At 38.9% G+C, this 27171-nt stretch overlaps 1 protein-coding gene across 3 annotated transcripts in view; it reads right to left on the reverse strand.

Annotated features, from left to right (window-relative positions):
• The window catches only part of edil3a (EGF like and discoidin domains 3a), a 124431-nt gene that overhangs the window by 23250 nt on the left and 74010 nt on the right, over positions 1 to 27171 (reverse strand). For all 3 annotated transcript variants that reach the window (XM_085181370.1, XM_085181369.1, XM_085181368.1), the window contains 4 exons: positions 23932 to 24113; positions 13835 to 13990; positions 12881 to 13025; positions 12477 to 12661 (listed from right to left, as the gene is read on the reverse strand). In XM_085181370.1, coding sequence (XP_085037496.1) covers positions 12477 to 12661; positions 12881 to 13025; positions 13835 to 13990; positions 23932 to 24113 — 668 coding nt within the window. The remainder of the gene's footprint in view (positions 1 to 12476; positions 12662 to 12880; positions 13026 to 13834; positions 13991 to 23931; positions 24114 to 27171) is intronic.

A 27171-nucleotide genomic window follows, 5' to 3' on the forward strand; every position in this document is an offset into this window, starting at 1 on the left:
AGCGCTCAATCAACTTCACTTTTTCCTTGTGATGTTGTTTTCTACTCCACAGTGCAGTACAAATGATCACTTTTTGTGTTTCGGTTACCATCTGTCTTACGCAGCCATGTTATATAGAATTTCAAGTCCACAAGCTAACAAGCTCCATGCATTAGCACGCAGACCGAGATGTGCGTACTCCTACAAATTTCAGTATGGCTCGTGCATACACACACTCACAGATAGTGGATCCTCCTTTCTTACACCTTTTGTGACCGGAGTGGTGGGATGTCAGAAGGTATAAATGGCTGCTGAGTTCTCACACACTGAAAGGAAGGTTTGCAGGCAGTTTGAAGCTGCCCTGCAGCATTTAGCATACAAAAGTCAATGTCACAGAGGGAAAGCATAACAGGCTGGTCAGTGTGGCTGTGACCCTTCACACTTGGGCGTGAACATTTTTTCTTTTTTAATTTGACTGGACTATATTGATTTCAAAAGTTCTAAATGTCAAAATAAGAATCAAATGCAGTCGCCTGAAAGAAAAATCTTCATGTGCCGTGTGTCTTTGTTGCAGAGAGTCAGCTGGTTGGCTGGTCAAAGCACATCTTACAGCCAAAATGAGAGGGAAGCAGTAACTCACAGTGAATTGCAAACACACAAATTTGAAAGGCAAACAGTTATACATGCCATGAACATTGCATGCATTAAACATCCTCCCCTGCACTCTTCTCACTCCTTTCTCTCTCATCTTCCTGGCAGCGCACTCGAATGAAGCAATGCTGCATGTAACTGAATTTAAATTCTTTGTTGCTAAAAATAAATAATTTTGTTTGTACATCTTATCTAGTGACACCAGCAGTATCATTTCCATTTATCCGGTGAATGCTAATGTTGCTAAAGTTAGCATTTCCGCATGTCTGGTAAGCCTCGATCGTGTTAATTTAAGTCAATTTTAATTGCTACGGTGCCAAACATTGCTGGCATTTCACATTCAGGGAGTAGGGGTCCTTGTGTTTTTTCCCTGGTATTTTCCCAAAGTTCAATAAGCAATTTTTGGTAGCAAAAAGAAAAAAAATAGATGAAAACAAAAGGCAAATTAGAAATCTCCCAGACATGACAAGTTCTGGCTGTCAAACTTCAACCTTTACTGTCAGTTCAACCTCCAAATGTGGACTTGGACTCTATCAGCCAAACCTGACAGAATGGCAGTTTAGCACAGCATGAGAAGTTTTATCCATAAATGTATCCATATTAGATACATAATAAATCAGAGCGCTAGACCAGTATATATTGGTCGGGTGGATGTATTGGCTAAAATAAGCTGTTTGCTGATATTTCAGCATCAGAATTTCTAACAGGAGATAAATGAACAGTTCAAAAGTAAAGAAGAGACACTTCTCATTTCTTCATATTACTTGTCATCTTTAAAGTGATGTTGAACAAATGTTTTCCAGACTTTCTGAAGTTCTTTCTTTAATTGTGCCTGGCCATTTTATGAGGAATGTACTTTAGTGGGGTTAAGTTTATTGGTGATTCTAAATTGCCCATAGGTGCGAATGGTTGCCTGTCTCTGTGTGTTAGCCCTGCGACAGACTGGTCCAGGGTCTACCTCGCCTCTCGCCCTATGACAGCTGGGGTAGGCTACAGCCTCCCCGTGACCCTGATAAGGGTAAGTGGAACAGAATGGATGGATCTTTAGGCACTTTGTTACTAGGAGCCTTTCACAAAAATGGATAATTTGATCAATTAAGTTTTATTTATACAGTGCCAAATCATAAAAACAGTTGTCTTAAAGAGGCAGCTGTGTAAAGTACAGAAAAAAGAAAAGAGTGTAAGGGAGAAAAACCAACAACAATACAAAGAAAACAGAGAAAAGCAGTGTGGGACAGAAAATGGAGCATAAGAAAGCCAACATCCAAAGAAGAGCTTTGGATTACGGACAAGAAGCCTGCAGAACTATTCCTGAAGACTACTTAAAGAAATTACTAGAAAACTGCCTGAGAGAGTTCAGGCTGTGTTGAAGAATAAAGGTGCTCATACCAAATATTGACTTTTAATCTCGTTAGAATTGTGCAAACTCTGGTGGTACAAATATCCAGGCTATACCAAACTTGCTTTGTATTATGGGCCTCAGGTTAGGAAGTTACTCCAGATGTCTAAGGAATGGTCCTTCATATTCCTCATATCATTTTATTTTCCACTTTATTTCCTTATTAAAAAAATATTTTTTAAGGTTTTAGAACATTGCACTGCATTTTTTTACCCCATTTTCCTAGAATAATACACAGAAATGAGAGGTGGCTAAAGACTTTTTCACAGTACCGTATTCTAAAGCCATAATTTATTAAAATACTGGTGGTGGTCAGTGGTACCCCTCAGCTTCCTGGTAGATACACTTACGTTACTAATTTCAAAATGCTAAGTGACTCTCTTCTCGAGTTACCGCATCTACAAGATTTTAGAAAATCTGACCTTTGACCTCAACCTTGAGGTTAAGGTCACTGAGATTCTAACTCTTCCAAGATTTTAGTAGCTACACCTATGGTATCAACTTGAAAGTCTTACTCGTTCTTGAGTTATTGCATTCACAAACTTGGGTGTTCATGTTGTCCGCCTGCCTGGCAGGGTGATGGCAATATCGCATCAGCCTTTTACAGAGTAAAAACTATTTGATAAATTAGTAGTGAAATATGACCATCTGCCTTACAGTCACAGCTTGAAACAAAAAAACCTGCAAGGTCAGCTTTTTTTTTTAGACCTAATTTATCCAATCCACAACTTAAAAGCATAGCTCCATGCTTTAAAGGAGAAAGTGCATATTCAGATTATTAAATGGTTATTTAATTTCCATTCTTTGCTCCAAAGCAAAGTCAGACTTTAATCAAAGCAACCGGCTTAGAGCACAAGCACTGCTATTTGAAAAGGCCTCTTTCAGAAAACTTGGAGCACATACTGTAGCCATAAAACAGATGGAGCCTCACTTCAGCATGTCAAGTTAAGTCTAAATGGTTGCACCGATGCAGGGAATTGGTCATGGCAAAAGGAACAGGAAAGAAATCAACCATGGTCATCTGGATCATTTAGAGCTATTACGGCACGGAGAACATCATCTGTAGCCAGATGCTTCCCATGTCAGAATGAGTGAAGTGTGGGAGTCGGATCCACACGCGTAAAAAATGGTCTTGATGGTGCACTAGTAAGGGACTTGGGGAATTTCACACTCTGTTTAATGCTCACTGTGGCTAGACATCTGATGGACACTTACTCACAGCGAAAAATCTAAAGCATTCTGTCTCCTTGTGTGATCTTGACTGAACTCAAATCTGTAACTCACTCTGGTGGGAAGAGAACTCCTTACTGTTGAAATATTAAGCAGGCGTAAAAAATGTAAAATGATTTAATAACCTAAAGAAAGGTTTTCAATTTTATCGCTGATTACTCTTTCTGGAGGTAGTGCAAATGAGGTTGCAGTTTAAAAAATAAATGTTTACTCCGAGTGCTGCACTTACATCTCATCATACCACTTTCCCCGCTTCCTTCTCCTCCTTCTCACACGGTATATGAAATATTCATATCAAATTCTCACACATATGGACATATATAAACACACAGTGCACAAAATGGAAGAGAAGGAAGTGGAGGACATCGTAAGCAATAAAAAGAGGAAGTGATGAAATTAAAAAAACAGATTTCATTTATGGACATAAGTGCATACTGCAGTATCATATCTACACAGCCACAGCTTGGCTTCAGACTATTCTAAATTTATCATGATACTCTAGCATGTAGCAGTCCTCCTTAAAGTCAGTCCATACTCTCCTGAGTGGATATCATGTCTGATTTAAGTGTACAGAAGTGAGTAGCGGATGCCCCTGTGTGCCAAGAGATGGCTTCCAGACACGATGAAACCACAAGATACACATGCAAAACACAGCGAATCTCTGCTGCACCGATTTAAGATCTGGCACCTTCACTTCTGACAATTCCTGCAGAACCACGGCATGCTCTGCTGCCGACTCATGAATCAATCATCCCGGGATAAAACAGACAAATGCATCCTGCGTTAGGTCAGAAGGAATGAGAGAAACAGAGGAAGAAAGAGAGAGAGGATGTGGTGCTGAAGGATAAGATGGCTTCCTTTGATAATAAGAACAAATTAGTTATTTTACACAGATTTTAGACCTGTACATTTAAGGACGTGGTGGGAGGGATGAAACGCTAAAAAGAACGCACCCAAATGAATCAGAGATGGATTTACCAGCCCTTCTATAACTTTATTTGGAAGCTAATTGAATCAGCACACTAGCTGCAGGGAACCTGAATAAAATAGAGCCAAGAAAGAGTCGTATTGGACAGGGTGGTAGTGAGGCTCGGACGATAACGCTTCCAGTGAATTTACATCGGGCATGTTTTCGGCTAGTGTGCAAATTGTTTTTGAGTTCTTGGATAATGGTGTCAAAATAATAGAATTCGCAACATATGTGAGAAAAATGTTTTATTTTTGAATCAACAGTTACTTTTTATGTCTATTCAGATTATATTATAGTTGGGTAGCCAGCAGTTAGATATGCAGTAGCAGATGTGTCCCATCTGACATGCTTTTTCTACTGAAGTCTGATAAGAGCCCAGAGCGATTCCATTTAATATTCAACAAAAAAAACAAACAAAAAAACTTCCCCACTTGTAAAATCATTCACGCACCGCCCATAGCTACACGGTGCAAATTTCAATTTGCCTTTCTGCAACTGAGATGGCACGTCAGCTAAAGCGCTGGCAGTGGGATTTGGAGCAGCGGTCATCTGTTAACATGGCTTTCAAAGTCAGAACCAGCAGGCAGTGCCGCAGCCCAAGCTTAGGCAAGCACGACTAACAAATAAAACTAAGCAAAATAAATATTTACGCAGAAAAAGGACTGGCTAATATTATGTTGGAAAGGCGACAAGCGTGGATGCAGCCTGGCAGATCACTGTTCATAGAGTCCATGGTTATGTGCTTCTCAGCGGCATCTGAAACAGAAACCGATCGGAGATGTTTTCCCTGTAGCAGTCGCTTTCTTCAATTAGTTCAGAAAGAAAACTTAGCTACAGGCGCCGCTCCTATCGATTCGGTTTTGTATTTAGTGCAGTAGGACAAATAACGATAAAAAGCTGCACAGCTGGGAAAAATAAAGAAAGTGATTAGAATGCTGAATAGTCCAATCTGCAGGGACAAGTGCCTTTATCTAGTTTCAACCAGATCAATATGACAGTAATAAAAAAAATGCTGGATTAAGAGAATACCACGTTTGTGCTGCCTAATATTTGTTGCAAAAAAAAATCTTCCACTGCAGAGGGGATCATACTTGAAGGACAGAGAAGACAGCAACTCACCCTTTAAAGTTCCCAGTGAATTCTTACTGTCTCATGCAAGTATTTGCAACAAAGTGCTGGTCTTTTGTTCTTGAAATAAAGACATGATCATTGCCATGCTAGACAATAAGAATCCCTCTTAAATCCTTTCATGCCACAATGCCTTTGCTCTCTCAGAGGCAGCTTTTCTGTTTTGTTTTTTTTTCTTTCCTTTTTTTCTTTTTTAGAAAGGACACACTTCATCTTTGCTGCATAAACACTCAAGAAGAGATGAGAGTTTCAATGGGACAAATGAAAGCCATTCTCCTCTGTGGATGGATGAGACAAACACCCAGCTAATTCTATTGATTAAAAGAAATGGAGTTTGCAGTCAGCAGCGCTGTATTTGAAGCAGCAATTTGATTAGGAAGCTGCGATCGGCAAAATTGGTGAAATGATAATACCCGGTTTGATTATATCAAATGCATGCTCACAGGCACTGAGCAGGACTCAATCTTGCATCACATTTACTTATTGTGCGCTCTTGTCTTTGACCCACATGAGAAAAAGTGTGACGTGTCAACGTGTAAAATGCTTTATGAACGAACACTGTGGGTGATTTTCTTCAACAGTATATTAATTAATGCACTTTATTACAAGTGCATTTTGAATTGCACTATAAATTACACTCTCAGAGGTTTAAAAATTGATGAATGCTTTTAAAGAGTAAATAAAAAATTGCAGGATTGTAATCAGTAAGTACTATATCTGAAATTAATTTACTGACTTTAATGTAATTTTTCAGCTCCTATTACAAAATTCTCTCTAATGAAACAACAGATATCCGCAGATGTGTTTGTGTGTTTATTTAGACTTTAGAGATGCACTGATGCTGTCAAATGAGGTAAGTGCAGTGCCTTCTTTTGGTGGGATATCACGTGCCTTTTTTGAGATATCATTTTAATTCCTTAGTTTATAAATACAACATTACCAACATTGACCTTTACTGAGGTTAACTTGTCTGTGAGAGTGGGTGAGATAAAGACAAGCTAAATGACAACATAACATTTATTTGATCTTATTTACCACTGTTTGTTAGGAAATGCAACCCATTAAAAAGTTACACTTTCTGGTAAAAAAATCATGAATACTGCTTTTAGCAAAATGTTTTTTTAATCTAAATATTTGCTTACTAAGTGTCCCGAGTGCCCTTAATCATCTATCCATCAATCCATTTGAGTCACCATTCTGTCTCAGGGCGTACACCGAAAGGCAACCACTCATGCTCACATTCACGTCTATGGCCAATTGAGAGTCACCAGTTAACCCACCATGCATGTCTATGGACTGTGGGAGAAGCTGCAGTACCTGGATAGAATAAGCAAACTCAGGGCCTCGTTGCTGTAAAGCAATGATGCTGTCTGCCACACCAGTGCCCCTGTAATAATCAACCACCCACAGCAAGCCATTTACAGGGTTACTATGACTGAACACTGAGAACATTAACGAAACCAAGAGTGCTTCATGAATCTCAAGATGAGGATAAGGCGAGAAGAAGAACATCTGAGTAACAGCTGAGCAACAGACTGTTCATCCCATTTAAATGTTGGCTTGTATCTATCTGAAGTGCTGCTTGTACTGTGCCTAGCCCTAACACGACAAGACTAATTCATCCCCCAATTCATCCTGCTGGGAGTCTCCTCCGGTACTGTATAACCACTGCCATTCCTTTTTGGTGCTGATAGACTTTGGATTCCAGACGTGCTTCATATTAAGAGCATTGGACCATGAATTAAATATATCCACTTGCCTCAGATGAACAGTGCTTAGTGGCTTTTACGCTTCTCTCTCTGGAAATCTTACTTGCTTAAAAGGCATTAATACTGTACGAAATGCCTTAAGTATGCTAAGGTAGTATTGCCATTGTCTCCATGACATTGAGGGATCCTTTAAACTTTTGAAGTGTTTCTTAAGTATGCAAATCACAAAGAGGTACTCAATAGAGTGAAAAGTATTTTTTTCCATTAAAAAACATAGCAGTATACCGGATCACTAACCCCTGCTACAATATGACTTTTTAAGGTTCACGAATTAAAGCAATGCTCATTTAAATCGAGAAGACTTCAGACAAAAAGCTCAGCTAACCTGCTTCTTTTCATGCCGGTAATGTCTTCTTCTTCCTAGGTCAGGACTGCTCTTTCAACATGGATCATTTCTTGTGATTTAAACAAGGAAATGGTCAAAACCACCAATTACTGCTATCAACAACCATATACAAAGTACTGAGTGTCTGCAGTGAGTCAAACTGTTCACATAGCTTGGTATTTATTTCATACTGATTCATGAATGAAGGTATAAATAAAAATAAAAATATAAAAATAAAAATATATATAAAAATATAAACCAGAACTTGATGATGCAATCTGCTGTCCTACTGTCTCGCTATTTTCAAGGTGGCAGACTGGAACTTTGCCAAAGCCAAAAAGCGGGAGAGGGAAAACTATCTCCTGGCTGGCCGTCATCATTTTTAGTGAGCATTGACTACACAGACTCATTTAGCCAATGTCAAGAAATAAATGGCTGCAACCCAATTCTGTCATATACCTGTAGTGCTTTATGATAATTGCCAACTTCCCAAACCTCCTGTACTGGTAGTATCAATCCAAATTCTTAGGATCAGCAGAGAGGATGAGAGTGCTATAGCTTTTTTTTTTTTTAACTGATACTTGATTTCTGCATATAATATTGGCATTGAAGAAATGTGTGCTTGTAAACGAGTGCTACCTTGATCTCAGCTCTCTTTGGCAGTTATTTAACTTGTTACCCCATCTTTGTTTGTAATCGCCCAATGTGTTTTCTCCTCGGTCCCATGTGCTCCAACAGAGGCACTTCTCCCCCCCATGAGTAAGCAGTACTTCACCTGCTGTACTTTCAATATTTACCTCATCAGCATCTGCCAAAGTAAACCCGCACTATCATAGTTCACACTAATTATGTGTGCTCTGCTCTGCATGTTAGTTTATTGTTGCTCATTTTTCTTTCTTTTTTTTTTTTTTACGATCCTGCAACATCAATGCTCTTCATTCAATAAGCCTGTGTTACAAACTAAACAGTGATAATATCTGGGCAAATCTGTCTAATACAGAGTAAACAGATGGATTGGTGTGATTTACTTACAGAAACCACAGAAACTCTGAAGCACTGATGCTGTGTTTGAATGCATAAATGCTAATATGCTAGACTCTAGGTTTAGATGTAAATAATGATATCAGACACAGGCCTATGGTTTTCTTTGGTTTTCTTATTTTTGATGATTGCTCATAAGACTAAGGAAAAACTTTTTTCTTCTTGTTTTTGTTTCCACTAAAACAAAAACCTTGCAATGATTAGCTTTGTTGAGGTTGAATCTCCATTTATAGCATTACTTCATGTATCTGATGCCTGCATCTTATTTTCATTTTTATTCTTAAAATTTACAGCAATTTGAAAATGAATTACACATAGGAAAATTACAAGGATTTCCATTTATTGTAAATAACTACTTGTGGTCCACCTGCAGTTTTTTCATAGCCCACCAGTGAGCTGTGACCCATGCTTTGGGAGTAGTTGGTCAAGCACATGATGACTCATCAGTGTAAAAAGGATATGATGTTACAGCTTCTACAACACCACTGCATTAGAGAAACAGTGCATATATTAGCAACAACCACTGTTTGCCGAGTAAACCATTAGCGCCATTATTAAAAAGAGAGTTACTGTACTTCTTTCAAAGTTCTCACACAAACCTCGCTCACTCTGCATCATCAGAGGCAGAGGTGATTATCAGGGTGCCACAGCCACACACCACACATATTCATCATTTTAAGGAGATAATTGGGTGTGAAAACCATGGAGACGGGGATAACAAATGAACCACAGACCGGAATTGCGTTCATAACTTGTTTTGTAACCTTTGCTGGATACAAATAAATTACAAGTTGCAAATTAAGTGATGTATTTTGTGCTATCTATGTCTATACAAGGCCATGCTTACAAAACACCATAGATTAGTGTATTACATGTTTCACTAATGTACTGTATGGTTACATTTAATGGTTATTTACTTGAGCCCATTGCAATGTTGTTACCCAATATTAGGAATAATCTAAGAAAAAGTTGCAATTCCTTGTGTAAAAGAGTTTTACATTTCTGTTTAAATTCCTGAAGGTTCTGTGACTTCTTCTAAGTGCAAAGGCATGTCAATACCAATACTGGAGCTGAGTGTCAACAAATAACCAACATACAAATAGGAGGTTTTACATTCTCTTGCTAAGTGCTGCCTATGACAGAGATACAAATGGAGAATTCAAAACTCTTGCCAAGTCATTTGTTAACCACAACCAAATTAAATATGAGGGAAGAGACAATCCCACTTCATTCCAGCCTTGTGTACTTGTTTGTCTGGGGCTTCTTTATCATAATCCACCATAAAAACTCTCCACAGTCCCGAGCAGTGCTTGTCAGAAAATTTGCAGTACACTTGTTGCTTTAACAGAACAGTTATGAAACTGAAAAGTAGCAACTGTCTCTCTATCACGTTCTCTCTGCAACGTGGACATGTTAATGTGCATAATTAACTAATCAGCTTATGCCAGCTCGAAACATTTGGCAGCCTCGTCTGACAGCTTCAGCTCCTCTCTTGAAAACATCTTGAAATTTTCTGGTTTAGTCTCCCCGTGTGTAATTTTATCCCCTGTCAGAACAGAATAGCTTCAACTTGGAAGGTGACCAAAAGGTCCAGCTCTTGGTGATTTTTTTTTTCTTTACTTAAAAGCTTTCTGTCGCAAAATGAAAAGGAATATAATAGCAGCCTTAATATAAAAAATATTAAGGCTGTTGCAAACTTCAGAATGTTAATTGTGCAGTTAGATCAAATGATGATAATAGACGTGATTACTAGGTGGGGAAATGTCTTACTATTTAGGGCTCCACATTGGTTGGTTGATATGCTCTCTCCAGAAAAAAGTCTTACAGGCTTGACAATTGCCTGTGTTACTTTGATAAGGAGGAAGGTGCTAGATCAGTGGCCCTCCAGGTTTCATCAGTTATTTTTGTGTAAAATATATCTATTCAATTTCAGATTCGTCTACCCTAATGTAGAGTGATAGATTAGGTCTAACTTTACAAACATTTACAGCTGCTGAACATTTACTTTGAGCTGTCCTCAAACTAAATGGCTGCATTTCTATTGCAAACAGCAGTTTAACAGCACGGTAATTTGTGCTGCGATGTTCCAGCAACTTTCTCCAGGACTCCCTGTTTCTTTGAGTGTAAATGTGTTAGGTTTGGCATATTTGGGCATATTTGGTCTAAAAACTGTTTTACTTGGCCACGGCTTAAGTACTGCTGCAGATATCTCAGCTTTGGGTACTGAGTGGTGATTAGTTATCAGTCTGAACATAGTAAACTGTTCCTGCACTGAGTGCAAGGTGACATCAGGCTTGACAAATATGCATTTATTGTTACCTCCCTCTTTCCAGTTGTCACAGCTGACTGAGCTGGCATGCCAATATCTATTAGAAATGTGTGGGTATTCTGATAAGAAAAAAGGCCTGCCGACGAAATCTGTGCATCATCATGTCTTTTCTGTTGTATACATTAAGCAATCCATATTATATTATGTACCCTGATGCATAAAGAGGGTTTTTCACTGTGTCCAATCTGCAAAAGAACAGTTTTCTTGATTAATAGGAATACTTATTTTATCATTAAGGTTGATTAATTCCATTAGTCTGTGAGGTTTTAAGTCATTCAGTAACGCCACTCTGAATCAATTATTTGCCATGGCAACGAGTAGAAAGAAGACAGTGATTATAGCAGGAGCTTAACAAATGCATATAAGATGATCGCTAAATATTCAAAACAGTCATTACCAACAGCCTCATCAACATACTTTACAGTACAGAACTCTTAAATGTCGACTTTTAAAAGCTGGATATTGTATCTGCTCGTGTGCACAGAAATGGTTCTTGGCAATGGAAGCCATTGATTTTCTCACTTCATCTGTATGGCATCTCCTCTTTCCTGCCAGCACAGCATGTAATATGAGACTGCAAGTTTTCTTTTACCCAAAGCAATCAATTTTGCTTAGCCAAACTCCCTAGCATGGACGGAGCCCGCCTAAGTACCTGTCTCAACCGACACACAGCCCTGTGTGCCGTCACCATCTAAAAAAAGCTTTCAGCGTAATAAAAAACATGTCTGAATCAGAACCCAACCAATCTAATAACAGCCAGACTAGTCGGTATGACTACAGAGCGTTAACTGTGTCACTGATGGGGAGGGGGTATGTGCGAGCGAGTGCGCGAGAAAGGCCAAGAAATCAAAGAAATCACTGATCTTCAATTCCCTGATGAGATAATCCACATCACATTTTCTTCTATGCTATCACTTTCACAGCATGAAGTAAGATCTGGTTTCGCACTTTAAAAGCAAAAAGCATTTATGACTTTTCAATTTTTTTTATGAAAAACAAAAAACCCCCAAAAAATCCAATATATGAGGCCATACGTAAGGGAATTCTAAGCCTGACTGAGCCTTATTGATATCTATCTGAAACTCCCTCAGCCACCATCAATCTCACATATTGTTAAACAGAAAGACTGGGAGGTAAACGTTCACTTAGAGACGTGCCTTGTCCCTTTCAGGAGACATGTTTAGCCTTCACTTCTGTAATGAAAACAAATAGATGGGCTGGTTTCATAGAGATAGAAAGCCTTGGACTGCAGCCAGAGATAACAGGGCGCAACTCTTCCAACTGAGGCAGTGTGGGTGTTGGATTCAGAAAGACTGACATGGAAATAAACAGAATTTACAACCTATTACTGACTGTTTCCAAGAAGGATACTGAGAAGCAGCTAACAAAGGTGGTTTTTTAAGAGATAATTTAATTCTCAACTGGCATGAACAGTGAAGTCCTTCCCTATGAAATATAATTGAATCCATTGGCATGCATTACCATGCACAACCATCAATTATTATGCCAGGGAGGTAAGAGCTAATCCTTCATCAGAGTGAAAGCCAGCTATCTGCAAGAACAGGGGTGTCTGTTGTTCATTTTGCTGCTAATACATTGATTTATCTCTACAGTAGCTGCAACAGATAACAGACTTGGCTCAGATCATATCTCACCTGTAGCCACTGCGACTGGTCGCTATGACCAGCTGTCCAAGCGTTGACCTTGCCCTGCTTGTCTAAACGGGCTTTCCCAGGCTCCCAAGTGAACATGTCCATGTTGAGCGTCCTGAAGATGCTGGAGGCTGTGACCTGATAGTCCTGGATATGGCCTGACTTCATACCCAGTGGTTCAGAACAGCCTGGCAACAACAAAAACAGATTGGCTCTAAACTGTTTTTTTTTTTTTTTTACATCTAACCCCAGGCCTCCTGAAAAGGGATTCAGTGCTGACACTACTTAAAAACAAGAGGAACAACTGTGCAAGAGGCATACTGGAGTGGATTTCCAAATGATGTATGATTTATTTATGATAATGATGGTGATTAGTGTATTCAGTTGGATAAAGAAAGCTCACTCACCTGTTAGCTCACAACCGAGCAGCTCCATGCGTAAAGTACAGTGCCTCCTGCAGACTTGGGGGTAAATGCGCACGTACTGGGCTTCAATGGGAGGGGTGAAGGAGTTGGCTGATGGAGCGTTGTTATCGACATTTCCTCTGAAAATCTGTTGCAAGGGATGAAATAACAGCAGATGGGGGGCGGGGGAGGATGGTGAAGCAGATCAGTTTTCAATAATGTCGCAGTCTATCCGCCGCTGTCTCTAGTGTCTACTCCACGCTCAACAAATTGCTGTCATTCAAGGTCAATGAGCTAGAATTACAGGGGAAAAATAGACAATTTATCGCACCATTTGAGCCAGTAATTCATAAGAACAGTGGTGTGTTTTAAATTAGTGCTCCAATTATATCACGTTACCTTCTGGAGTGTTTCATCCAAATCGCTGAAGATAGCCTGACAGAAACTATATGATTGGAGCGAAAGATGTACAAACAAACTCAGACATGTCATAGCCGTGTCTAGCTTTGACTGAGCAAAACAAAAGAGCTCTAAATGAAAAATATCAAAGTCCAGACGTAGAGCATACAAATCTGACAACATATCTGATAATAAGTTTGGAGGTCTGGTTGTTTCGGAGCTCGGCCAAAGAGAGGACAGTCGTGGCTTGCTGTCAGGAATGATAGAATGCTCTGTGGCCTATTTGGTGGCTGTTCATCCCCAAATAGTATAAAAATTCAATCTAGAAGTCATAAAAGTGGAGGGGGGTAAGGGGCAGCAGGATGGGCCCGGTGTGTGCTAGCTAATTAAAAAGCCATCTCATCATGTCCTCCACCCTGTCCTTGACTGAGTGCACAGTCTCTAGTCGATGTGTGCGCATGTATGAGTGTGTATTTCGTCTGTCTACCACAGAACAAGAAGCAATGGGTGACGATGGATGCGTACACCTATGTCTGTGCGCCCGTACAAGTGTCTCACCATATCGTCATCTTTGCCCTTGACTTTGTATGTTCTCCAGGTCTTCCCGTCATCACTGTAGGCTACTTTGTAAGACTTGACGTACTCTGGGCTGCCGATACGCTTTGCACCCTGGGTAATTAGGCCCGTGACCCTCATTCTCCTCTGCAGGTTTATCTGTGGAGTAGAAAAAAAACACAGATAGGCTGAAGATGAAATTCTAGCTTTATTTTCAGACACTGTATATAGAGGTGTAAGTGTCTGTGAGCATGCATGTCCTCGAGTTCAGTTCACCCCCTTGTATCTTTTCTGTCAGGGCCATCCATCTTATTCTAAAAGTCTGTGTCCAAATAGAACATTTAATCAATTGTACACCCCATATCCAGTCTGCCCACACTGTGCAAACTGTCAATATGGTGCCAGTGTAAAGCAGCTTGGTGAGCCAAGAGGAAAAAGAGGCACTAAGAAAGAGGAAAATGACGAATGGCTTCCATAGATCCTACTCAACACCCACAAACCAGATTCATTACATACAGACCAATATCTTCAGTAGCTTTCCCTGACAGCTCATTTTGATAAAGTATATGCTCACCGGCCATTTCATTACGTACGCCTTGCTAGCATAACATTGAACCCCGTTTTGCGTTCAGAACTGTCTTAATTATTTGTGGCAATGATTCAGCAAGGTGTTGGAAGCATTCCTCTAAGGTTGTGGTCCATATTAACATCCTTATTTGGTCTGGCATCTGTACAGTGAACTCCTTGTTCTTTTCAAGAAACCAATCTGATATGATGTGAGCTTTGTGAAATGGTGAGTTAACCTGCTAGAAGCAGCCATCAGAAGACACGTAAACTGCGGTCATAAAGAGATCAACATGGTCAGTAACACTACTCAGATAGGCTGTAGCATTTAAACAAAGCTCAACTGGTAGTATCAGTGCCAAAATGTGTCAAGAAAATATCCCCGCCATCATTGCACTGTTGATAGAAGACAGGATGGGTCCATGCTTTTGTGTTTACACCACATTCTGACCCCATCATGGGAGAAATTGAGACTCATCAGACCACACAGTGTTTCTGCAATCTTCTCTTGTTCAATGCAGGTGAGTTCATGTGAATGGTTGTCACAGTTTCCTGTCCATAGCTGACACCCGGCGTGGTCTTCCTCTGCTGTTGCCCGTCTGCTTCAAGATGTTTTCCTGCATATCTTGGATGTAATGAATGGTTATCTGAGTTACTGTTGCCTTCCTGTCAGGTTGAAGCAGTCTGGCCATTCTTCTGACTTCTGCCATCAACATAGCATTTTCAACCAGAGAAATGCTGCTCACTGGATATTTTCTCTTTATGTGGACCATTGTAAACCCAGTAAATCAGCAGTTTCTGAAATACCTGTCTGGCACCAACAACCACATTACAGCCAAAGTCACTCAGATCACCTTTCTTACCCTTTCTGATTCTCTGTTTAAACTGCAGGAACTCCTCCTGACCATGTCTAAATGGCTAAATGCTCTGAGTTACTTCCATCTAGCGCTGTTCGATATAACGATATATATCGGATGACAATATAAAAACGTCTATCCTTTCATTTTAAGCTATCGTTTGTTTCGTGGTGTCGCAAAATAAACTGTTTACGGCAATATTTTTTCATTATTTTGATGGTCACTGTAGTGGCTATATTAATTTCTTAAAGTTCTCTCTTTCTCTTATATTTAATATAACCACACTACAGACAGACACGTGTTTGTTTTTATGCGTTGTAGTTAGCAACAACAACGGTAAAACCACCGCGTGTCCGCTTGTTCCACATAAACCTTTCACAATAAAGCTCAAGATCCTGTTGAGACATTTCAAAACAAACTAAATCACGTGAAAGATGGAGAGTGTTTACGGATGAGAAGCAAAAAAGAGCCGTCAGGTGCTAAAAATAAACCTTAGACTCAAACGTTAGAACAGGCTTTTCCCCGCAGCACGCCGTGTAATAAATACTCACAAAGACAATGGCAGCCGTTACAACTTATGTCTGAAAATGTATAGTTTCATGCATCAGTTAAAACACTCGACTCCAGGTACGCGACGCCCAGCTGGAAACACTTCACGCAAGTCGAGCTGCCCGAGATTCACAGAATTTACAGAAAATGTTACATTTTTGTGATTTATATTGTTATCGGACGATAGAATTCTTATATCGGGATATGAGACATATGGGATATATCACACAGCCCTACTTCCATCTGATTTCCACATAAAATATTTGGGTTAATAATAACCAATTACACCAGTAATGAAATGGCCAGAGGATGCATTTTCAATATTTTCCTGAACATTTTCTTTTGGCAAAGCAGCAGCATGTTTGACAGCATGTTGATTTTCTAATCACTGGACTTTCTTGGATACAAAGTCTATATATATAGAGTGTTTTACAAAAAGCGATGTTATTAACGGTGAACTCAAAATAACCACAGTGTCTCCTTAAGGATCCCGTCTCTTCAATATCAGTGCAGAAGACTTGATGGTGTCAACACCAGCTTGTCTCGGTGATAGTCGCTGACAGAGTTTTACATTTCAGAGGAATACTGATTGACTGGAAGAAACCTCAGCCTATCACACCGGCTGGTTCTTCTTCTCAATTCACAACTGCAGCAAGTTTGAAAGACCTGTGAGTAATATTACACCCGCCACATCTATGCTTCCCTACAGTCTTTGTCTTCAATCTGTCAGCACCGGTTAAAAAAAATGCCACTCGCCTGTAATTTCTGGTGAGCTTGTATAAAAAAAATGAGACAGCTGATGACAGTTGATGAACACTAACTTCACTGTGGCAAAACGCAGAAGCCTGTGGTGACTAAGGAGTGATGCTGTGTTCATTGTACTCACAGACACATACTATTTGCCATTTATTACAGTCAATTTTAACACTGATCAAAAAAAATGTGTGTGTGGGTGGGGGAGTAGAGCCAGAGGGCACTGGGCAATTTCAGTCTCAGACCAACATAGCCTCTCAGACTGTGACAAATAAGATAAAGAAAATAAGAGCTGATGACAGTTATTCTTTAATAATGTTGGCACTACATTGAAATGAAACAGCGTCATTTTCACCAAAAAAGGCTCATCTATCTCATTCCCTGTCAAAATATAAAAACACAGCTGTCTAACTTTCCATTTCTGTGCAGAACAGATGGGTAGCAGTAGCACACTTCTGAGGAAGTATTAGGCAAAGGACCATTAACCTGGGACAGCCAAACCAATAAAAGAAATGCAGACTAAAACAGAATTTTAATTACTCCTATGAATTAGGCTGGTTCTGTGTGACTCAGTGCTGCTGTTATTGTGTCTGTGCATTTCACACAGCAACTTAGTGAAAAGAAAGAAGCCTGCATTTCGCTTTATGTTTGTTAGCTAAAGTCTGTTTAAGAGCACAAACCCTTTAAAAGCCAGTGCCAAAAATGGAACTGGCAGTGCGACTACATTTGCTGTGGTATTCTGCGGGCTTGAGCACATTTTCTGGTAAACAAGTGGTAGCATTACTATGAAATAAGGCAATTTACAAGTAAAATATTTGAGAGCACGAGCTGAAGTTATACTCTCCTTTTTCTGTTATTGAAAAAGCAAAAATGCTCTAAGCATTGTCTCCCGACGACATTCGAGATTAGAGCATCGCCTCTAACAGATCCAGCACTGTTTATGATGGTTATCATCTATGCTTGAACTGTCAAAAAAAAGTAATAAATCTTTTACAGCACTGATTTGTATCTTGATTTCCACTTTTAGGGCTACGACTCAATTACGCCAATTTTTTCTACGCGCTTAAACCAACGTATCATGGTAATTATACATGAGGAAACCTCTTAGAGCCTCGGAGCTGCAGTGACCCACACTTTCCCATTCACAGCATTTCTTTGCTCTTCTCATTATTCTCCACAGAGATAGATACTTCTTGCACTAATTAGAAGCCCTGTCACTAAAAGGCCACCGCTGGGGTAATTGGGGTGATTCTTCACATTTTAATTCACCACTCAGAAAAGGACCTCTGTCGCTCGAGTGCTAATAGTGATGCCTGTCTTTGTTAAAAAAAGAAATGCAAAATAAATATTTACAATGAGAAAACAAAAGAAAGAAATCAGGTACCTAGCAAATTTGTAAGACTATAGCTATCTATGTTTGTCTAATTTTACAAAATGTTAACTTTATAAAGGCATTATTAAACTGCTAGCAAAATTGTGTTGACATTTCTCTGATATGGGTTATATATTATGTATCTGTGCAGTTTAGGGTCATTGCTAATGAGACTGAGTGACTCAGTATTTAGCATAGTTTGATCTTTTTTCCTTTTCCATTACTTTTGGTCTGTAGCTGCAGCTCTCGTCTAAAAAAACAACATTCAGATCCGCATTCAGAGGTTGATGTCTTGCGAAGTAGGATGAGCTGGCATTTTAGATATAGTTTGTTATTGGAGTTTTTTTTTCATTATAATCTAACAAAGAGCATAACTTAGCATACACTGTGTACTCTGTAAATTTGGTTTAGATATAAAATAGTAACACTGCAGCACATTAAATATAGAAGTATAGAATGAACTTTTACCATTTCACTCTCGCTTGTTCCAGACACAGACAGCAACCTGTGTACGGAGCACTCAGTAAAATGAGCCTCTAAAGTAAAAAAAAATCTACATCAAATATTTTCTGCTCTCAGTCTCTATTTGCAAAACAAAGAACATATCCTTTGTTTGCACAGCATGATTCAACCTGTTTTTCCCTGTAATGTTTTCAGTACCGCCAGAAAATGTTCAGCATAACTGTTCGAGAGGCATAAAGAAAATATACATACATACTTAAGGTCATTAACACGAGAGCTTTAATTTTACACTCATCATTTGAGATTGCCTAAAAAAACACCAACTATTTTTGAGAATTTAGTGAACCAAATTCATAATTAAAACAAAAATGCAACCTGTGCTAATACATGAGGATAATTCAGCCATTACTGCTTGTTTTTATCTACATTTGTAGTCCCCTGCCATAAAAATACATGTCAGAAGCTAATTGAGTTATGCATAATGACTAGGACTAAAACAATTTGTCAGCGAATGGCAGCTTGGCTCTGAGAAATTATTATAGTCATTTTTCATTGTTTCTTCACATTTTGCAAGCAGAATGGATAATTGAGAAAATCATTAAGAGCACAAGCAGTAATGACATACTTGTTAGCTGGAGCTCAAATCACGATGGAAACTTTGAACATTTAGTTTCTTTCTGCACGTGACACATTCACTTATGTCATATTGGTTTTAATTGACAGGAGTCTGATAAATAAAAAAGAAAAACGAGTCATTTTTAAAACATAATTTCCATTAGAATCTTTCCAGAGCTCGAAATGTTGCTCTAAGTAAAAACAGGCAGAACTGTATTTATTTACGACAACAACAACCTCCAGGTAAAAACGCAGCTGACTGCAGAACAGCTAGCTTTGAGTCATTTATGTTGTTAAGACCACTAATTATACCACACACAGAATATTCATACCAACAAGCAAAACATCACACACGTGCGTACACACAGGCATACAAAGGTCAGGCAAAATATACCCCTTGTTGATTACATGCTGAGATCAGAACTGCGGAGGGAATTGAAACAATATTGTAACAATTAGACTGTCCTTGAAGCTACCTAACAGCCCTGTGGCACCACTGCTTAAAAATGCATGTGAGCAAACGCAGTCAAGCACACTTGGCTACACATATTTAAAAAGCTTCTTCTTTATCCTTGGCATCAGGAACAAATTTTAACCACAGTGCAGTCTTGAGCCACTCCTCATTTCTTTATGTTTTGCTTTGAAGGAACCACACTTTCTTTTTTTAAATAAGAATTCAGCAAAAGGTCTTTGGGCTTTCTGAAGGTCTTTCAGATGTTTTCTTCGGACATTGGCTGATTTTTCAGTGATTTTCAATCTAGTCCTTGTACCCGAGCTCAGAAATCTCATGAGAAACAGTTTTAGTGGAAGGGACGATGTAAAACAAGGCATCCTTAAGAAGAGACCCGAGGAAGAAAGGCTATGGAAGGCCCAATAACTCGACTGAAAATCAGTGGCATCAGGTGCTATGGAGCGATGAATCCAAAATTAAAATTTTTGGTTCAAAATGTCATAAATGAACACACAAAAGTGTAATCACATTTTGATCCATTAAACACAGCTAACAGGGATCTGAATGGCAAAAGCTTCATTTTTCAGCATGACAGTGATACCAAACACACTGCCAATGTAGTAAAAGCATAGCTGGATAGAACAAACACACAATAAAACACAATCAGCCACAGATTGGCCTCCTCAGTGTCCAGATCTCAATATTACTAAAGCAGTGTGGGATCATCCTGACAGAGAACACAAAAAAGGCAGCTAACACCAAAAGAAGATCTTTGAATGTCCTTCAAGAAGCCTGGAGAACTACTCCTGAGGACTACTTAAAGAAATGACTATACATTTTGCCCAGAAGAGTTCAGGCAGTATTATCCTAAATTAATGTAATGAATAAATAGATACTGAACATTGACTTTCAAGTTTGTTAGAACTGTACAAACTCTGTTGTTGCCATTGTTGCTGTATTTTCATGTGTGTTTCAGTAAATGGCTGCACATATTCTATCCCTAGTAAATAAATACTATACTGCCAGAAAATATAAATAAATACAGGTTGTCTCAAGAGTGCTGAACATCAGCATCTCTTTGTTCTTTCTTTCTTGTTTTTTTATTTCAGTAATGTTTAGTGTGTACAGTAATCAAACTTTATATTCTTTAACACAATCATAACTATAATAAAGTGCCAACTTATAGGCCAACAAAAGCCAGCAGTAGCTGGTGATATACAAGCACGTTATTGTATGTGAACAGATGGACATTGAAGAAGTTTAAATGATTTTAAATGGCAGGAAAACAAATCTTCACACCATTTGTAAAGCACCTAAAGATCGAAGCACCACCGAGGTGTTGTAGCAGAAGCAGAAATAGGCAAGTTAACCACTGTGAGTGATTTGATGCTTCTCTGCTAAGGGATTGATGGCCGCCATACCGCTGTTAGAAACTGCTAAATAACTCAGAGTACAAATCATGTTGTTGCTCTCAGTGCTAAAGGTGCAGCGGCAAGTTTAAGACCTCAAAATCTTAACTGGTTTTATCTAAGAGTTTGTTTTGGGAGGAAATCTCAGGCCTTTTAGTTCAAAAACGTAACGTTCAAGCCTATGTGTCCAAAGGCTTTATTCAATTTAACCTGCATGCAGTCATGCTGTGATTATAAAATAAACTGTGACAGAAAAACCTTTCTCAGGGTCACATTTCAACCACAGCAGACGGTAGAATGTTTTAATAACTGAGGTCACGCTGGAATGAAGAAGAAATAGCTTCTCAGATAGGAACAGAATTTAAATCCAAGAATCTAAGCGTTTTCTATGTACAAAGAAATGTGTCCACACTGATGGAGATCTGCATTTTAATGTAATGTCATTAATTGCTTAACTGCAGGTGAAATATGTATAGACCCTCTTAGCCTTCACAAGTGATTTGTATTGTTTCATTCTTCCAGCACAGCCAGCTAAAGCTATATTTTGCTGATATTGGTGAGACCGGCAGCATATTTCCCTTGAGTGCTCAAATGCAATTTTATGTGTGAGCTAGAAGTGGCAAGGCTGTCTCACGGTACATAGATGTGTGAACAGTAGCGAGCTCACACTCACGCACAAATCAAAAACACACAAACCAACATAAATGCAAACAAAGGCATATGAAGTGCTATGTCTGAAAATCTATGATGTATTATTCAAAATTCGTTGCTCTGTGTTTGTGTACGGCTGATTCATTTGTTGAGATTTAGGGGGAAAGAGCTGAAACTGGCTGGCATCCAAACACATACTGTAGTACATGCTGCTCCAGAGTAAACCTTACAAATAGCCATACAAACCTGAAGTGTCTCCTGACGGGATTGTCATCTGTCAGTGTAACCTGCTTTGCATGACAGACATGTAAACAGTCACTCCACACTACAAAAGCACACCACCGACTCCTTAGCATAATCCCAAAACACTGACATCACTGTATACCTCTGTACTCACATCCCAATTATCCAGGCCCTATGTAGAAACACACAATGCCTACAGCACCCCGCGTAGCATCCCACATGGCATCATTAAAGTCAAACAAGCTGCCTGAATGTTTTATGTGCCGCTCTCCTCACCCTCTCCATGTGCCAGGGCTCTCTTCTCTCAATCATCTCTTTCTTTCTTTTTTTTACAAATCCATTTTTGTCCTGTCTTATTTTTCTCTTGTTGTTACATACAGCTTCACTTTCTCCATCACACTGTCATGGTGTTTTTCGATTATACTTTGTTCACGGTTCATTGTCTGTTTCTCTTATATCTGACAACAGCGTGCTTCAGAGTTTGCTGTCTGTCATCACAGTACAGAGTGAGAGGAATGTAATGTGAGAAAAAAAACACCTTATTTCCAAAATAGTTCATTATTACTATTGGTCTCTATTACTAGAGCCTGACCGATGTATCTGCAGGGGTTATCGGCCATTATTAGCTATTTAAAGATACCTGCACTTATAATAGCCATTGAAGGAACATTTATATAATAAAGACGAGACCAGAGAAAGACCTGTTAACCAAGGTGTGAATGCTGATATCGAATAGTCTGTCCCCTAGGGAGGCCTCTGCAACTTCTCAGATGGAAACGTGTTTGCAAAGCTGCAAACACAACAACCAGCTGATCCGAGCAGAGTCGGGCAAAAATTAATAATCCACAACTTGTTCTGAATATAAAATGGTATTAAACATGTTTTGTGTGTATGATAAGAAATAAAAATTATTGGCCAATATATTGCATGTTTAGATCACCAAATATCGGTATTGGTATCTGTCTTAAAAATCCTATATAACTCAGAGTCTATTTATGAAGAGTAGAAAATCTTGAGTTGAGCGCAAATCCAGATATCAGAACTGTTTTAGAATGAATTTTTGTTATAAATCCAAAGAAATAAATCCATTTCTCCATAGGTCAGTTTACATTTTGGGTAACAATGATGCATACATTTAAATACCATCACTTCACTCAATGCAAAAAACTGCTCCCAGGCTCTTATCAGTACAATTTTGTAAGACTACACATTAAAATGATTTCCACAGGGCAGGACCAGAGAGGACAGAATCTATTGATATGATATGCAGACATAATTCAGGATCACCAACTAATCCATGATATCGATCTGTCTATGCGGCTCTTTGACAGTAAGCACCGACTAATGGCACAGTGTGAAGGTTAACTATAACAAAGTCGGAGTAAGAGGAGGGTTTTGTGCCTCAGTGCTTTGCTGCTATAAACACACATTTTCATTTTACAATTATATGCTTGTTATTGACGAAAGCCCTCTAGGTGGTTATACAAACACTCTAGGGTACAAAAGGACAAAAAGACGAAGGGAATTGTTGAGCAGAATTCAATTAATCCTTTTTTTTCTCCACGGATAACAAGAAAATTACTGTTTACAACACATTTGAGTATAAATTTAAACATCAAACTTCTCTCGATAGCTCAGTGAAACATATAAAATGCTTAACAAACAGAAACCAACAATACCTCTGAATAATTACAAAACAATGCAACAAAGTTTTGTCGGTAGGGGACTTTGCAAAAGTCTATTTATGACAACAGATACAGTGGAAGCACAGCTACTATTGTGGGTAAATCACAATTCAAACAAAACAAGAGATGGTGCCGCTGAATAAAGGTTTAAAAAAGTAAACGGTTTGCCACTTGATGTTGTTTCTCATGTTAAGCCAAACTGCAGCAGCATCTGTTCTACCCTACAGCTTAAACCTATGGTGAGTCTTTATTAACAGCAAGCTAGCCATCAGTTTTACAGGATCTGTAATTAACTCCAAACCGCAAACAGTTTATACTTACCATCAGCTACAAACAGGCGACGTGAAACACAAGGGATCCTCTAAATAATATAACACTAAACCATTTAAAGATCAAAAACAGGAATCTGTCTGTAACTGAGAGCTGAATTCATTTGCACTTGGCTGTGGCCCAACTTTATGTGGCGCCTGTCCTGTGACTGTGCTTTACCTGGATCCATGGCCATCTGTCATTTTCGGCTGCAGTCCAGGCATTGACCAGCCCCTTCTTGTTGAGCCTTGCAAAGTACGGGTACCACTTCTGTAGGCCAAAGAGAGCACGGTGGGTAGAAGAGGCCGTTATCTGTTGGTTGGAGATTATACCGCCCTCCATGCCCAGTGGGCCAGCGCATTCTGAGAGAACAGAGAGACACAGAGAGGAAGCGATAGATGAGTCCTCCTATCATTCTAACACTCAGAAATGTGGGAAAGTGAGTTTCTGGAATGCGTATAATATTCAAAAAAAGCACAAAACCACTGACTTTCTCCTCACCATTTTGTTTTGTTTCACTCTTTTTATCTTTAAATGTTGAATTGGAATCAAAATTATGTATTCCCCTCAGTGGTCCGATTCCCCATTGATTCACAATTGATTACTGAGCTTATTGGAAAATAACAACCCATATGGAAAAGAAATAGTAAAAACATGTATGATTTACTCATGAAAGTGGCCACTTTCTCATTACTTTCATATATTTTTTTAGTAAGTATACAAAACATACAAGTTTCATTATATAATTTTTCAAGGGATCTTATATGTGTTTTCACTCTTGTATGCTTTTCATACAAGTTTCATACAAGACAGATAAAAACTTTATAAGATTTATATATATCTTTTCCATATGGGAATATAGGCCTACACAGCATCACTGGCTGATTTTATTATCTCTATGTCTGAACACAGTGTAGACCAAGAGTAGCCAAAAAAGGCTTGCATGTGACTTAGGTGGGAAAAAAGCTCCAGTGCCATGAATTCAGTGTCAGCCTTCTGCAATGGACAACTGTCAGAAAACTAAGCCAGCAATAATAAAAGGGAACTGATCAGCTTGGAGTTCCAATAGACGGAGCAATTTGGCACCAGTTCTCAAGTGGAACCACTTCTCAGTTCCCAGATGCTCCAAAATTTCATTTGTATTATATTAGCCAAGGTCATTCAAACTGTGACTTTCTCTTAACTATTGTTGCATTATTTGTTAACTCACTGTTATGTTCACCATAGCTATTTTCTATTCTACTGTACCTACAATTTTGATTGTCAACAAGGCGCTTTTCTCATGTCTTCCAAGTTCTTTTAAGTCACAGCTGCAGATTGGGACTCTTGTCTCCGTCTCAGTGCTACTACACACATTTGATGGACTAACAGGTTGTTCCTTCATCTCTTCCATCAGGAACAGAGCCCCCGGGCTCTCTCCCAAGGAGCTGCAGCCACAGTTGAACAGCATCATTCCCAAAGTCAACAAGCTTTGCAATAGCTTTAAATATCTTAGAGGCTGCATTAAAATGGGGAAGTCTGACACCATTATCCTCAGTCAAAAATCCTTTTTTAAAGCTGCTGTTTTTCCCAGTTAAGCCTAATTAGTGTGTCCGGGCATATCCAATGCATTTTATTAAACATACCTGTGGCAAAAGGGATTCTGGCAATGCTGATCCAATAAAGAATTTATTGCTCTGCACAACAAGTACTTCTTTGTGTTTCCATTAAAAAAAAAAGAAAAATACTGAGAGATGAAACAAAAAAAACTTGGCACAGAATATAGATGTAGATGGAGTGGGCTGGAGAAGGTGTACATAAATTATACAACATACCACAGTACATTGCACATAAAAATATTGTTTCTGTCAAAACACAACAGATTTTGTTTTTGACAGCTCTGACAATGTAAAAAATGTTTTATAGATCCTATATTATTTGAAAGTACGAATTGCGAATCTGTGGAAAAGCATCAGAATCAAGGAACTGATGTGAGCAAGAAAACACTGTACGCTGCGCAACTGTGGTTGAACCTTAAAATAAGCTGTGGCCCATTGACACCAAAAGTGATTCAGCTGTTACTCCACCTGTTTATAATCTCTCACACTCAAGTATGTTAAACAGGGGTGATGTTGCAGTGAAACCCGTGGCCCAGCCAGCTTCCCAAACTTCTCATCATGCAAACTTTAAACTGTAACATGCAGTTTACCCGCATAAAAAATGGCGAGAAATTGGTTTCACGTGATATGCAATGTGAAATAAATCTAAGCTTTTAAGAGAACCCACTCATAGCACTAATAGCAATAAGGATGAGCAGGATTATTTGCTACTTATGCAAAAGTCAGCTAGTTGATGACATTTTAGAAATTAATTATTATTTAATGACATTGTCTTCTATCTTCTCAGTTATAGTTAAAGAAGATTTGTCTCTGCATGATTGTTTCAGTTATTACTGGTCTACTGTGATTGCAACAGTGTTTGCAGTGTGATGCATTTCATGCTCTATCAATGCTAACATTATGGAGGCTGAATTCCCCACAACCTTTGTTTGTTTATCTTTCACATTTACTTTGGTATGTAAATACACTCTCTGAAAGGAATGCGAAAAAAATAATACCTTAATTGTTAATGACACCATCATTTTTAAACTTTTTCTAGGACCACTGGTTTGTCATTAAAAATCAATCAAACAATTTGATTATTCAAGTAGCATGTCTTGTGATTGCAGATATAGTGCAAGAGCTCTAAAAACTACAATACAGAAAAAAACTGAGGGAACTTGGAAGAGACTCAAAAGAATGAGGACACATCAAGTACAGACTTCAGCTCGAGACACAGCTTGCTTATGCTGGTTGAAGTGCAAGTGGCTGTGCGAACCAGCCTTCAGGAGATGCCTGGAGCAATGGTCACCTAAAAGCTATGAAGCTGCCTTCATCATTTAAACGAAATATCTAAAAAAAAAAAAAAAAGGCATTTCAAAGTCAGTACTGAAACACAGATCCAAACGACACAGATGCATTCCAACAGACAGCCAAACTGGCAACACTGAGACGTGTGAGAAGGCTTACACCACACAAGAAAGAGTCAGAAAAGAGTGGAACAATGAAAACAACCCTAGCATGACTTATCCAGCTGCTAAAAACAGTGGGGTCCTAATCAACAGGGAGCCATGGAGACAGTGAGTAATGTCTGAGGACAGTCCAGGGGGATCTACTGGAGGCTGGAAGGAAGCACAAGTATTTATTTTTGTGTACACGTACTGACAGAGATAGGTTTATATATTCGAGTATGGTAAATCACTCTCGCTTCACTAGTTCTTCTATGTGACTCACCGCTTCCAGACTGATGAGAGGATGGTGTAGGTGGATACACCACTGGTAAAACTCTGAGAATCTCATGAGTTTCCAATACCTGTTGGACAAACTTAATTTGGTCCCCTGA

The sequence above is a fragment of the Neolamprologus multifasciatus genome, chromosome 12, assembly GCF_963576455.1.
Source record: "Neolamprologus multifasciatus chromosome 12, fNeoMul1.2, whole genome shotgun sequence".
In the NCBI taxonomy this organism is placed as follows: Eukaryota; Metazoa; Chordata; class Actinopteri; order Cichliformes; family Cichlidae; genus Neolamprologus; species Neolamprologus multifasciatus.